At 41.2% G+C, this 13,951-nt stretch overlaps 1 protein-coding gene across 1 annotated transcript in view; it reads right to left on the reverse strand.

The window, feature by feature from the left end:
• Nucleotides 1–1,941: 1,941 nt before the first annotated feature.
• COCSUDRAFT_14688 (flagellar outer dynein arm heavy chain beta) overlaps nt 1,942–13,951 on the reverse strand; it is a gene marked incomplete at both ends in the record, with an annotated part of 33,683 nt that continues 21,673 nt past the window's right edge. The window contains 35 exons of the mRNA XM_005648313.1: nt 1,942–2,121; nt 2,345–2,586; nt 2,753–3,023; nt 3,200–3,484; nt 3,609–3,621; nt 3,681–3,942; nt 4,098–4,260; nt 4,461–4,566; nt 4,731–4,885; nt 5,016–5,150; nt 5,441–5,595; nt 5,924–6,026; nt 6,347–6,532; nt 6,767–6,906; nt 7,107–7,350; nt 7,520–7,763; nt 7,932–8,095; nt 8,285–8,473; nt 8,613–8,791; nt 9,061–9,202; nt 9,352–9,353; nt 9,380–9,521; nt 9,684–9,914; nt 10,059–10,262; nt 10,396–10,557; nt 10,715–10,877; nt 11,134–11,255; nt 11,379–11,507; nt 11,625–11,723; nt 11,965–12,162; nt 12,410–12,538; nt 12,623–12,796; nt 13,071–13,250; nt 13,518–13,707; nt 13,808–13,815. Of these exons, the coding sequence (XP_005648370.1) occupies nt 1,942–2,121; nt 2,345–2,586; nt 2,753–3,023; nt 3,200–3,484; nt 3,609–3,621; nt 3,681–3,942; nt 4,098–4,260; nt 4,461–4,566; nt 4,731–4,885; nt 5,016–5,150; nt 5,441–5,595; nt 5,924–6,026; nt 6,347–6,532; nt 6,767–6,906; nt 7,107–7,350; nt 7,520–7,763; nt 7,932–8,095; nt 8,285–8,473; nt 8,613–8,791; nt 9,061–9,202; nt 9,352–9,353; nt 9,380–9,521; nt 9,684–9,914; nt 10,059–10,262; nt 10,396–10,557; nt 10,715–10,877; nt 11,134–11,255; nt 11,379–11,507; nt 11,625–11,723; nt 11,965–12,162; nt 12,410–12,538; nt 12,623–12,796; nt 13,071–13,250; nt 13,518–13,707; nt 13,808–13,815 (5,691 nt within the window). The remainder of the gene's footprint in view (nt 2,122–2,344; nt 2,587–2,752; nt 3,024–3,199; nt 3,485–3,608; nt 3,622–3,680; nt 3,943–4,097; nt 4,261–4,460; nt 4,567–4,730; nt 4,886–5,015; nt 5,151–5,440; nt 5,596–5,923; nt 6,027–6,346; nt 6,533–6,766; nt 6,907–7,106; nt 7,351–7,519; nt 7,764–7,931; nt 8,096–8,284; nt 8,474–8,612; nt 8,792–9,060; nt 9,203–9,351; nt 9,354–9,379; nt 9,522–9,683; nt 9,915–10,058; nt 10,263–10,395; nt 10,558–10,714; nt 10,878–11,133; nt 11,256–11,378; nt 11,508–11,624; nt 11,724–11,964; nt 12,163–12,409; nt 12,539–12,622; nt 12,797–13,070; nt 13,251–13,517; nt 13,708–13,807; nt 13,816–13,951) is intronic.

A 13,951-nucleotide genomic window follows, 5' to 3' on the forward strand; every position in this document is an offset into this window, starting at 1 on the left:
CCTAAACCCTAAACCCTAAACCCTAAACCCTAAACCCTAAACCCTAAACCCTAAACCCTAAACCCTAAACCCTAAACCCTAAACCCTAAACCCTAAACCCTAAACCCTAAACCCTAAACCCTAAACCCTAAACCCTAAACCCTAAACCCTAAACCCTAAACCCTAAACCCTAAACCCTAACCCCTAAACCCTAAACCCTAAACCCTAAACCCTAAACCTAAACCCTAAACCCTAAACCCTAAACCCTAAGCCCTAAGCCCTAGCCCTAAACCCTGAACCCTAAACCCTAAACCCTAGGCCCTGAACCCTAAACCCTAAACCCTAACCCCTAACCCCTAAACCTAAACCCTAAACCCCAAACCCCAAACCCTACACCCTAAACCCTAAACCCTAAACCCTAAATATAGACATATACATATAGGCCTTTGCACTATATCAAAGGCCCCCCTTTGGAGGAGCTATGGGCTCCACAAGACTATAAGGGACATGATCACTTTTTTCAATGTGTGATAGCTCCAAAATGGCATTGTAACTTTTGGTGAGACATGCATCAAATGAAAGCCCTATATGTATATGTCCCATTGCAAGTCTTTCCACTATGCCATAGGCCCCCCTTTTGAGGATCTAGAGCCTCTAGAAGGCTGCCAGGGTCTTTATGGATTTCATAAAAGGTGTGCTACCTCCAAAATGGCATTGCAACTTTTTCTGGGACATGCATCATGTGAAAGCTCCATATGAGTGGGTCCCATTGGAGGCCATTGCACTATATCATAGGCCCCCCTTTGGAGGAGCTAGGGGCTCCACAAGACTAGAAGGGAAATGATCACTTTTTTCAAGGTGTGATAGCTCCAAAACGGCATTGTAACATTTGGTGAGACATGCATCAAAAGAAAGCCCTATATGTATATGTCCCATTGCAAGTCTTTCCACTATGCCATAGGCCCCCCTTTTGAGAAGCTAGAGCCAACCCTATGCAAACCCTAGCCTGAAACCATGTTTGAGGCGTTATAGAGAGCCAAGGAGGTCGAATTTTCAAGTTTGGACTTCATAGGCGTGATCAGCACATCGAAATTGCCCAAGATCACCCTTAACACCGGGGTCCATTTTTGGACACCCCAACCCCAAAACACTAGGTGTAAATAAAACCCTAAACCCTACACCGTAACTTTTGGTGAGACATGCATCAAATGAAAGCCCTATATGCATATGTCCCATTGCGTGCCTCTCCACCATACGATAGGCCCCATCCCAAAGAGATAGACCCAACCTATGCAACCCTAGCCTGACACCATGTTTGAGGCCCTATAGAGAGCCAAGGAGGTCGAATTTTCAAGTGAGGACTTCATAGGCGTGATCAGCACATCGAAATTGCCCAAGATCACCCTTAAAACGGGGGTCCATTTTTCGACACCCCAACCCCAAAACACTAGGTGTGAAAATATAAAACTATAATGTGCCGTTTAGGTGAAGGTTGATCTTTGCGTGAAGAATGAGCTTGTGCCAACAAGATTGATCTTTGCGTGAGAAATGAGCTTGTTCTATGAACACTAGGTTTTGCAATGATACTCAGCTTGTGCCAAATCATGCGCGTTTGGGGCGCACGTTTCACAAAACTCATGCAAGTTGTAACGTCGTAGTGGTCACAAACAAAAAACTTCAATATTTAAATATAAATGCAAGAAGTTGGACGCATAAGGCTAGAGGAGAATAATAGGAGACTTTGAGCTTGAGTCTGGCAATGCAATCATATGCGCATGGCATCAGCCCCATTGTTTTACAATTTATGGAATTACTCCAGATTGTGACGTTGCATTTACAATATTATTTATTGTTACATTTTTCTATTCACTAGAAAGTTTATAAGTTATAAAACTGGTTATACTATGATATTTCTTAGATTATAAATATTAGAGCTACCATTCATAGTGTGCAGGATTAAACTTACACAACATCCAAAAGCAAACAAACTCCTGCCATTGTCCACTGGATCCATGATTGTTTTGTTTTAAGCTGAGCTGTAAAAACCTCTTGTCTAAAACGAGCCTCAGTTGCATAAACGGGGCATTCATATACATCTTTGTTATCAAGCCTGTTTGTTGGGACGGCACGAATGAGCATCACCTACTAACGTCCAAACGTCACGTGGTCAGTTATATTTTACAATATTGTATAAGGCCTCTGACAAGCAAAACGCATACAACTTAATTGTCACTATGGTGGTTGCCAACTGGTTGGTAATGACCATGATAGCTTATTCGAAATAAGAAGCCGATTTGTTATTTCACTTGATAAGTAAATAATTTCGTGTATAAAAACTGTGCTTTTTGAGATCTTTGTTGCATACCGGCAATTGAGTTGCAAGCTCCTTCGGATGGGATTCCACAAGTACGGCCATTTTCCCATCCCAACGTGCACCTTCAAGGAAAAGCCCGTGCACGTATGCGCCGTCGCGAGATGGAGCATCAATGTCTTGGAAGCTCTTTCTGGTGATCTCTGTTACAAGTGTCGTTTTATCGAGCGGCCAATCATTTTTCCTCGCTGTTGTTTGCATCACAGCTGTAAGGAACGACTGTGGGTTGAATAAACCTGTAAAACAAGAGTTTCTAAAAGTCTCGATTTTCTAGCGTATGAAACATGTGTGTGAGGTTCATAACGAAATCCGTGCACGATAGTCTATAATCAAACTTTATCGAAACATAAACAAATGTGCATGGTATTTTGTGAAGCAAATCATACAAAGAGGGTTTGTTACCGGGCAACCACACGGATTTAGGCACACTGAAGTCTGACGTCCATTCGGCTAATTGAGTTGCTCGTGCAAGAAGATTGGTAACCCAAGAGCTCAAAGGGCGAAGCGATGGATATGCGGCTAAAGCCCACGCGTTTGGAACGGTGCCAGTGGAAAGGGCAAACATCAAGCTCTCCATTGTCTCACTCATTGTCAAAATGCCTTTCAATCCTAGATCCAGTTCCGCAAGACTTGATTTTATTGTCTTTAGAAGAATCACCATCCGCTCGGTTTCCTACAAGCAACACGGATGCGCATGCTTGTGCAAAACTACGCCAACTTGAAGTGGGCAATAGGCGCATTGTATGTATTGTAGTGCTTGCCAATTTTGTAGAAGATGAACTATGTGGTGCATCGGTGAATTCAGCAAAAAGGTCGATGAACAATTATGACCCCGGGTATGGTGTTTACCTGAAGAGCTACCATTGTATAAGGTGTCAGCTCCTCGACCCTCTTCCGAATTTCATCGAGATTGGGAACGTCAGGCAATCGATCCAAAACATCATCCAATATAATTTTTGCTTGTTCCTCCACACGCAACCCACCCTCTTGAACTGCCTCTCTTGGTTGGAGGCACATGAACGAGGTGCAAAAGTACGATGCTTCCCGCCGTTGAAAACCCAATTCAGCGTTGGGGTGTAGACCATAAGCTGTTGCAGATTCCGGTGGCAAATTTTCTTCGATAAATTCAAGAACCTAAGGATGAACCATATAAGGTGCTATAAGCAATCAAATCCAAGATTAAGACTTAAAAGAACCAATCCTCGTAGATGTATTAATGTGCCAAACCACTTATTATTTGTGATTGATTGTCATGTACTGCAATATTTGCGCTCATATGTGGTTAGTACACATTTAAGCAGTGGGAATCGGGCATGCCTGAATGGTAGACAATGATGACGGAGGGCTGGGGAAGGATGGGAAATGATCACTCGTCTCAATGAGCCCTTCATTGAAATATCTTGATAAATATGCCGTAGCAAGCCTTCGATCCCAATCCTCCACAATATGTCCTCCATACATAATCTCGCCAAATATGTAACGCAAATCCTCCCATGGAATTTTTGCATTGTTATCAAGGTAATTTGAAGCGCATTGCCCACAACATATCAAATCTCCAGTGTTGAATGGATAGTTCATGTTCCAGCCAATGCCTACATAAGCAAGAGCTCAGTGACATTAGGTTGGTTTTTGAAGGATTGTTGCTTGTTCCTAATGCTCAAAACCATCACATTGTGACCATAATCAATTATTACCATCGTGGCATTTCGACAGACAATTTTATTGTGTGCGTGCATTACAATCGCACCAGAAGTTGCTCCAGGGAGATTACCAACACCAAATTTCTTCCGTTGTAATAAGGAAGCATGGAAGAAACATAGAGCAAATGCAATGGCTCTAAATTCAGATTGTTTAGCGCAAGCTTCTAAGATGTCGTCTGTAAAGTTACCATATGCCCTTTTGAAATTAGCCTACATCCACGGAAACTTCGTTCAAATTGTTTTCTGTCGATGGGGGCAAGTTTCATCACATTATATGAAACTTGAGGCGAAAAATGTCATTTTGAAGGGTTGTGAATAAAAGAGGAAGAGATGGTTAACAGTCGTAACATTATTTCAACATATAGTTATACATACTCCAAAATCATTTTAAGCAAGGGGGATGCCAACACCTTCAAACCTTCTGGAGGCTCATTCGTCAATTTAATGGAATTTTGAAGGAGGGAGACCGGCAAAGGCTTTTCAAGCAATGGTGGCGGCTCAGCTGATAGAAACAACCTGCAGGAGAAGCAAATATATATAATATGTTTATGTTGAAGGGGGCGTTTAGACAGCTTCTTTAAGGCCTCGAAATATATTGAAACAATTTGACTACATTTCTAAGGTCAATATAATAGGCCCTCGTAACACCTATTTTGCGTCCTACGTGTCAGTTGGCATACCTAAAATTTGAATGGGATCCTTCCCCAAGTTTATCCACAAGTTTGTCCAGAGTGCCCGTTGTCCAATCAATCGTGAGATGAATATTTTGCAGCAAGACCCAGCCCCCATTTTTACGCGCTTTTGCTAGTTCATCCGTTGCGAGTAGCTCTTGTCCCTGACAACGGCAAAAATTGTGAGAACAAATTTTGGCAACTTTTAAATTGTCTTACAACCCGTTGAAAATGCCTCACACATCTTGTTTCAATTTGCGATAGTATTTTGGTGAAGCAATAGCCTAGAACAACCTGTCCAAGTGACACAGCAGCATATGTGCCACTCTCATACGTGAATCCAAGTTTTCGGCCTAGGCTCCTGACTATGGCTGCAACATCCACTCCCGGGGATAGAAAGACAATTATTGGTGTTGTTGAGTCGGAGTCCTACAAGCAAATAAACTTATTCAATTCCAAGTTTTTGCGTTTCTAATCAATATTGGTCGAGAAATGTGTGATAATATCATGGCGTTAAATTATATATATGTACAACTGTAAAATACAGTGGAATATAGTTAGCCGATTCTAGATAGTTTAGTTAAGGTGGTACGTCCTCGCGCTTTATTGGCCACCTGATATAACCCTATATACAACCAATTGTATCTTATAAATCATGGGATTATGACTTTACCATGTGAAACATGAGCAATTATTGGCTTCAAACTTTAAAAATCTACCTGGAAGGATGCCTCAAGGTTGAAGGGCGTTGAATTGGCGTATTCAACACCGAGCGTATTCTTCACAAATTTGCGCATTGCCGCCGTGAGGCGATCGGGTCGCAAGGCACGGAAAAGAAGTAGGCGGTCAAATTCACTTAATCGTTTCCAATCACCTACGCAACACCTAATATGTTGAAATATCACATTTTTGATATCTCACCATGTCAGCCACATTTGGAGAACTCACAAATTGATTTATCGCATGAATTCATGGGGTTCCTTTTTGTGTTTGCAAGTGGCCTTGTCCTAATGGTGGAATTAACTTAAACATGTTACTTTGCGTGAATTTTGTAATATTCCAGTAAGGTCTCTATACGAAACCTGGGTGGACGATGGCTTTCTGAAACTTTTTTTTTTATTGTTAAACATATATACAGGGACCAAAGACGAAATTGTGTGAATTTGATTCAAGAAAAATTTGAGAAGCGGGTCGGATGACACCTGGAAGCGTTTCATCTTCGGGGCGCTCGGCATCCATCCACTCTTGCCATCGCTTCACAGACGCAGCCATGTCATCCGGCAAGTGTTTATATCCATCAATGTCCTACACGAGGAAAGAATGTAGTTGTAACATATTATGTACATTGTTACACACATGTGTTACAGACCGGTGAGGGGTGAAGCATGTGATTGCGATACAATTAAATATGAACACTATATAACAGTGAAACAAAAAAGCAATAATAATATGAATAACAAGAATAACGTCATGTCAAGGTAGCAGTGAAAACAAGCTCAAGCTTCAACAAATACAATGCGTTGCGTGTGTGTGAAGCCTTTCGAACATCATTTGACAACTGATATAGAAAAGCTTTGATTAGCTTTTCAAAAGCGTGAAGTTCAATGAAATAGCATGGTTTTCACCTTCAAAGATTGAATCGCTTGCCAAGCAGAATCTGGTATCCACTCCTTCAATGTATTGTTGGATGTAGGGTTGGAAGGGCCACGCAAAAAGTAATTGAATTTACTTTTTTGCACTTCGCTTTCTGTTTTGAGCACTATCATGCATAGTTGCATTGCAAGAATCAACTTATGCCGTTCAAAAACACCCTACACAAGTGCGCACATAAAATGAATCTAATGCATTTTCAACATAAAGAAATAGTTGTATATCATGATGTTTCTTGTCTTGCAATTCACGAAGCGTTCGTTGCTATCCTTATTTCTCTATAGCTATAGTGTGCACTTATCACGAAGTATTCTTGAATACCCGTGCCCAAGAACATTCAATTATTGTTTCTATGGTGCAGTCTGTGTTCGAGATTGTAGTTTGCAAAATGTCACCTGAGAAATGTAAGTATATAGAGTAAAAGTAATGGTCTCGGCTAGGAGTAGCACGCGTTCATTCAAGTCGAGTTCAGTATCCAGTCGCTTTGACAATGGCACTCTGCTTTCATCCTTGCCTCCCGGTGTAAAATCCATTCCTATCGGAAGAATACTTTAAGCATAAAATGACAAACTTCATATATTTAGAAATCAAGAGTGCAAAACTGTTTTCTTGTAAACCATTTAAAGCCATTCTTGAGGATTGCACCGTAGTATGTTTAACATGTTGCTCCATGGATTGTGAAGTGCAAAGACAACGCCATATGTCAATAGCATCACTGAAAGGATTACCGCGCACCTTTTTGCATGATTATCACAAAATTTGCCATTGAGTAATGATAGACACGATCCAATGCCGAAAGGGCATCCACCAAAAAGTACATAGAAGCGCCCCGCTTTGCCACATGCCGATATACTTCGCGTGCCCGGGTAAGCTTGTTACTTGTTTCATGTGCCAAGGTCACCTTATCGGCAATGTCCAACGCCGTGCGTTTGGTCTCCTCTAGATTTTCAATAAGAGTGATATCTTCCAAAAAATCCCCCTACAAGAACACAGCATTCTAAGATACATCCACACCTAACATGAATACGATGAAAGATGTATTTTCTTTAATCATAACAAATCTGATCAGAACTTCTTCAAGAACAGGAATAGTTCATGCAAAGGCACCGTGCACATCTTTATAATGCACTGAAGTATTGAGAAGGCACCTTGCTATTCGCCAATCGTGCGAGAAGATTGTTCTCAAGGGAAGTAAGTGTTATAGTATAATCAGCTAACTGGCGCACAAGCACCGCCGCAGCCTCTTGTAGATCTGGTCGCTCGTGTTTGACCACCGCGGCAAGCAATTGCTCCTCTAATCCCTCTTCCGTCACGCAAAAATTTACTAGCGTAGTTTGCGCAGCAATTTCTGGGCGATAATGTGGGTTGGCCAATTTAGTTGCTAAGTACAACCTGTTCACATGATTTTTTGAGTTGAATACATGGAAATCTGAAAAACCTTGGTTGTCAATTTATATCAATGTCATTGGTGATATAATTCATTTCAGATTATTTTAAATGAAGTATGAAAACCTTGTAGAAAGCCTTTACAAAAATTGCAAAATGTTGTGATGATATCACCTGAATTTGGGATTGTATTCAATTTCAACATCACCCAGTTTTAAGATAAGATTGCGGCCACGCTTACTAATTTGTTTGCCCAAAACAGGATCCATCACAGCATCGATGTCCTCAGGCAAATTCTCGATCAATAACGGAAGTCCCTCTTGAATGCATTGTATCACCTATTTTGCAGACAAATGCATGTTAGTCCAACTACAATGAATTTTTTTGGGATGTTTGTAACTTTGGCTGAACACGTAATATGTGATGGCATGTATAATTGGGGGAAAATTCTAGTAAAGTGAAAACATTCACCAAATTTTGCAAAATATTTAATTTCATAAGGCTTCAAACAATTGGGGTGCCATTACCTTTTCAATGTATTTTGGCTGGGATAATTGAATGACATGTAAATTGTTCTCCGATTCTTTCTCAATTATCCACTTGATGCCTTGGATTTGTGGATCAAGCATAAGCGGCCACCTTGCCGCCGCCGACAAGATTGCGCCATTCTCAACGCTCAAATTGTCGCTTTGTAAACCCTCTTGAGCCCATTGGGCCTGTCCCAATGCACATCGATATGAGTCGTCATTTTTCTCATTGAAATAATAAAAAATAAGTCTATGCACCACAAATCAGAACATAGAAGTATTTACACTGCTATGATTCCCACATAGTCTTAGATGTTGCTATTAGCACCTTTTCGGTATCATTTGCAAGAATGTCGAGGGGCATGATTCCTTGAGTTAGAGGAATAGCGCGTTCTTGCAAGTCCGGTAGCCATTGTTGCAACACTAGGTCTTGTCGAAACTTTGCGTTGAACGGCCCCGCATAACTCACAAATGCGGCGGCTAGCATAACATCGCCAACCAGTTTGCCTACGAAACGCGACCCCATACATTCAATGAAAGTTTCATTCACTTACTACAACATGTGAACATGAAGTCAAGAAACACATCAACACATGCAATAGAAACGCAAATTTTAATGGAAAAGTAGTATGCACTCATTGGGAAGCCTTCTAAGGGAGAAGGTGATCTTTTAGAGTTGTTTACATAACCTTGATGAATTGCGTTCGACCGAGTTGTTTGGGATATTTTCAACCAGTCTTTGTTTCTTTTGAAATCTATTGCGATGGCTTATTCACCTTCGGCCAATGCGAGTTGTTTGATGGTGCTTGTCCAACGTTGAAATTCACTTGATAAGCCTTTTATGAGGCGCTCTGCAAGTTGGGCCTTTGTTGCCGTTTTCTCTGCTTGTGCAATGGCGGCGTTCTTGTCATTTGTGGCCTGCAAAAGTCCAATGCACACATTTTCCCATGATATTGGTGAGCGTTGTTGGCCTTGATGAATAAAATTCAATTTCAAATGTAATCCATCAGCTTATAGAACATGTGAAATTCTACATGGCTAGAAAGGGGATATTATTAATTTGATACCACTGGCACTTGGCCGATGTGCTAGGACATGCCTTCATAAGGGAGTCTTCAAGTGAGGCAACCCGATCTTGTAAGTCTTTTACTCGGGCACGGATGATTGAAAGCTTTTTGCTGGCTTCACCAAACCTCTTATTGGCTTCAGCAAGTGCCGCACGCTTAGGAGCGACAACCTAATATGTCACCAAATTGAGTGTCATAAGTGTTGGATTCAAGTTGCAGAAGGCAGCTTTCAACATGTAATTATACACGTTACGGATTTTTTGACTCGAGAAGTGTGCAAATATACTTGGGAGCGAATCAGCATTTCAAAGTATACACTACATGATTCGCACCTGATAAATACGGAAGTATTTGCAAATGTTAATGACCCAACCGCAAAGGCCTGCAGCAGCGCCGGACTTTGTGCGAATGTTCTCTGCATTGAAGGCTGAATTGGATATGAAGTCCTTTTCAACTTTTTCAACGCATGGTAACGGAATGGCATCTTTGTTGAAAGTCAATAGCATTTTCAAGAAAGCATCGACATTGCCCATGAATTTTTTGCCGGCAGCCCAACCAATATCCTGCTCAATATATCAAGTAGCCATCTTCAGCACAAGATCGAGAATTACCGATATCATACATGATTTGCTGTGAATGTAGAGGAATTACTCAACCCATGCTCGTACATGTTAGAACGAAGGTTTTACAAAGTAATAAATAATCACCTTCGGTATCTTTCCTCCTGGAGATGTCAGCACCATGCATGCCGATACCACATTGACAACTTCTGCTGCTGGGCTGCCAAAGGATTTAAGCTCTCCCAAGCTAGCTTTGTCCAAGCTATTCAGTGATGCTTCGGCTTCTTTGATCACAGGTTCAGCTGCTTCCAAATCTTTACTACATTCATCTTGAAAAGTCGTGACTTCTTCCTATATGACAAATTTACACACATTTAATGATGATACAAGAAGTTCCTTGTTTCCACTCTCAAACAATGTTCATTCACAAGTGATAAGCACTCAAAGCACCGGTTGGCAAAAACAATTTCATGGACTAGGACACCTGCAACTTTGCCGCGGCCTCTTCATCCCCCCTGCTAGTCTCAACTGCTTCATCTACAATGGCTTTCTCCAATCCAATATTCTCTATCAATGCTTGAGTGGTTGCTTTCTTTTCTTCCACAATGACAAGTTCTTCTTTTAAATTCATTTGTAGATCCTCGACCTACGCACACTTGGCAAGTACTCTTAGGATGCTATGTGGATAGAATTGGAAGTATGCAAAACTCATGCGATCCCGCCAACACATACAAACAAAAGACATTATAGTGTTGCATACGTAGGGGTTCGGTTTTGAAGGTCCAAACTTATATTGGTAGCACCTGAGCTGAAGCTTGGACGATCTTATCAACACCATTTTCCAAGCGTTCCTTGTCGGCTTTCAGTTGAACACGCTTCCGTGCAAGCATTGATTTGTAAAGTGATATGAATTCTAGATAGCTCTTTGGAGTTGTGTAATTATATCGCTGTATGGTTTCCATGTACCTGCAGTGTATTATCATCTGTAAGTTGCATAACAAGGCCTTGGATTGGCTTCAAGTTCATAATTCTTCTATTTAATGTTATATGTTCACAAATATACGAACTGGCAAGGTCCAATTCATAGCTTGATGCAGGCACATATTAGGCGGAGATTTGGTTGAACCCGCCATGGTGTGAAAAAGGTGCAGTTGATATCTCATGAATGTGATGTGAAACCAGGTTTAGCAATATGTGTGCATCTCCTCATGCACATGATCACCTTTTGGATTCTTTCGCGACAGCCAAATGGGCGAAAGCCATGTGTTGTGAAAGATTGTCCTTGACATTATCGTCCATTTCCGGAATGTCGTTCAAGAACCTTTTGGCGACGCTTACAAGAGCCTGCAAATATGCTTTTGTGTCTCATGTATTTGTGCATTAACATTGCATGCGAATGAACAAGCAAGACAAGACATTTCTTATGTTCGCATGTGCCCACATGGAATTGGTGCTCCAAAAATTTACCTCTGTCGGCCACGTATGGAACCAATCAAATGCAACACAATTGACGAGGGCTGGAAATTGCCGAGCGCGTATGCGGAATTTATCAGCCACCGGGCTGAAACATAGAATAAGGTGTAAATTGCGGCGCACCTACGCCAAATATGTCCTTAGGCGAGACCATTCGCTATATTTCTTGTGTGCACTTAAGATACCGTGGTAATTACCAATAGAACTAGAATAAGTATTCAAATGCCGTGTGATGTATACCTTTTCAATGAAATAATCCCAACAATTTCCAGGTGTGTCCAAAAGCCCAGCTCCCTTCACTTCATTCCGCACGGCATTGCTGAAATTGTCCTTGTCATCCTATACCATATACTTAGTTACATTACATATTAAAAACATTTTGAACATAATTATAATAAGAAGAAGAATTGAAAGAACATGGCTATTGTTTTGAGAACATTTCAAGTAGTGCTTTGCAATCTTGAGCAACATTCATTCTTTTGGTTAAAGCAGAAGTGTACTTAAACCCCCGTTGAGGCATGCTTGTAATGGTCATTGGAAAACTGTGCTTTGGTTATCCCTCATGCAAAGGGATTCGCACCGGACTGCAAAGGTCTGAGATATTGCCCGTTGCGAGGAAGTCATTTATGTAAACAAGAAACTTGTCGTTCGTTATTTGGTTGTCGGTCAATATGAAAGCAACTTGCGTTCCCTTGACTCCTGTTTTGTGGTACAATGAGAGTAAATTTTCCTTGAAGTCGGCCACCCCATATGTTGAGGAAACCGAAATTTGGAAAACCTTGCACCATGCAATAATTTATCAGTCATCTAGTAGAATGTGCTACTGGAATAACTCAACGTGCTCAATACGATGCAAAGTCACATTTTGCGGGTTGCGCTTTTGCATGCAGTCCGTTGTTATTCGCGTGCATGGGACATCATTGGCACATATATGCATTAAAGATTTTTTGTTATGGATTGGATGGGATGCTACACGCATGTTAGCATTTTATACCACGACAATGAATTGCAAATGCTCGCCGCACCTCGTAGCCACATAAGTAGGCGGCCAGCCGTGCTAGGGATTGCTTGCCTGAGCCGCCAACACCAACAAGCATAGCATTGCCACAAGGCATTGCAATGATGCGTGTGATGCGGCATACATGCTCCATCGCCTGTTCCCATCCCCGAATCAGACAAAGGCCGTACAACACATACTAAAATAACGTTGTGACATTTTGGACATTTGCCACGCTCACCTGTTGGAAGAGAACAAGATCCATGCTAGGGTTTGACTCGTTGTATTCCGCCAATTTGGCATCCAGTGTTGCACGCAAAATGTCAAAGCTTGCCACCTCTGCGTACAATGGCCGATCTTCCGTATCTATGGTTGTAAATGTGTCCATCATGCGGGGATGTTTCTCGACAACAACCTACGTACATGCCATTTGTTGCACATGTAGAAACAAGAATGAGTATTTACAAGGTGGTAGGACATCGGATTATTCATGTTGCCATGATAGGAATAACAAATTGATGCTGAAGTAATACTATATCATGGTAGACATGTAGCAATGTCTTTTTGCATACATTCAAATAATTTCATTGAACAAGTACCTAGACGTTCTTGTTTCTTGTTGCGTAAATTGCGTAACTGAAAGTATAACCATGCACCCGCCATAGAATGGAGAATGACAAGGTGAAGACGCTCACCTGAGCGATGTCATCGAAGAATTTCCGAGTAACATTTATGCGTAACTCATCGAATTTGGCAATATCGTTGTCATTAATGAGGCGATCGCTTAAAACTCGTTCACATTCATGTATCCACAAGCTCACCACACTACCCTTGTTCTTGAACTGCTCTCCAACCATTTGACACAACCCCTACAAGTGAAGGCGCCATGCCAAGTCAGGTGCCATTGCACTTAGCTTTGTTTTAACAAGGAATATGGCAGCATGCCGTCCTTTCACAATCAAACCCATTGTTACGCAAGTCTGAATATGCTTCAAATATATAAGCATGCTTTTGAAGCAGTTGTTTCAATTATGATAAGGAATATGGAATTGTCTGGCATTTAAACAATGATATATTGGGTCTTTTGTCTCCTTAGAAAAAATAGTAATTTTTTTTAGTGAGCAAAAGCATGTAACCTGGGTAATGGCAGACAACTCCCGTAAATTGAATTGGTAGTGGAATTTGGTGGCTGATGGCAAGAAAGTACTCAAAACATTTGCATGCAACTCGATCATTGCATCCACAAGCTTTGGTCCTAGTGCTACTACTTCGGCCGTAAAACTTCCTTGTTGAAGATGCCCCTCGATTATTGTTGAATAGATGGACCTAAACGCAACAAACGTCCAAGATTGGTTTTGGTTGGACACATTATAAATTTTGCGAGTCACAAGGTGAAATTTATTGTCACGTTATGTCCCACTATCACACGGTGAGCTAAGAGATGGAACCGTGCTAATTAGCCATTTGTCAAAATCTCTTAAAACCTCAAACAATGTAACTTATAAGCTTACTATTGAATTTGCGTGGCTTTAAGGTTCTCATCTTGGACATTATGGCGGTTGCAAGAACG

The sequence above is a fragment of the Coccomyxa subellipsoidea genome (genome assembly GCF_000258705.1).
Source record: "Coccomyxa subellipsoidea C-169, whole genome shotgun sequence".
In the NCBI taxonomy this organism is placed as follows: domain Eukaryota; kingdom Viridiplantae; phylum Chlorophyta; class Trebouxiophyceae; family Coccomyxaceae; genus Coccomyxa; species Coccomyxa subellipsoidea.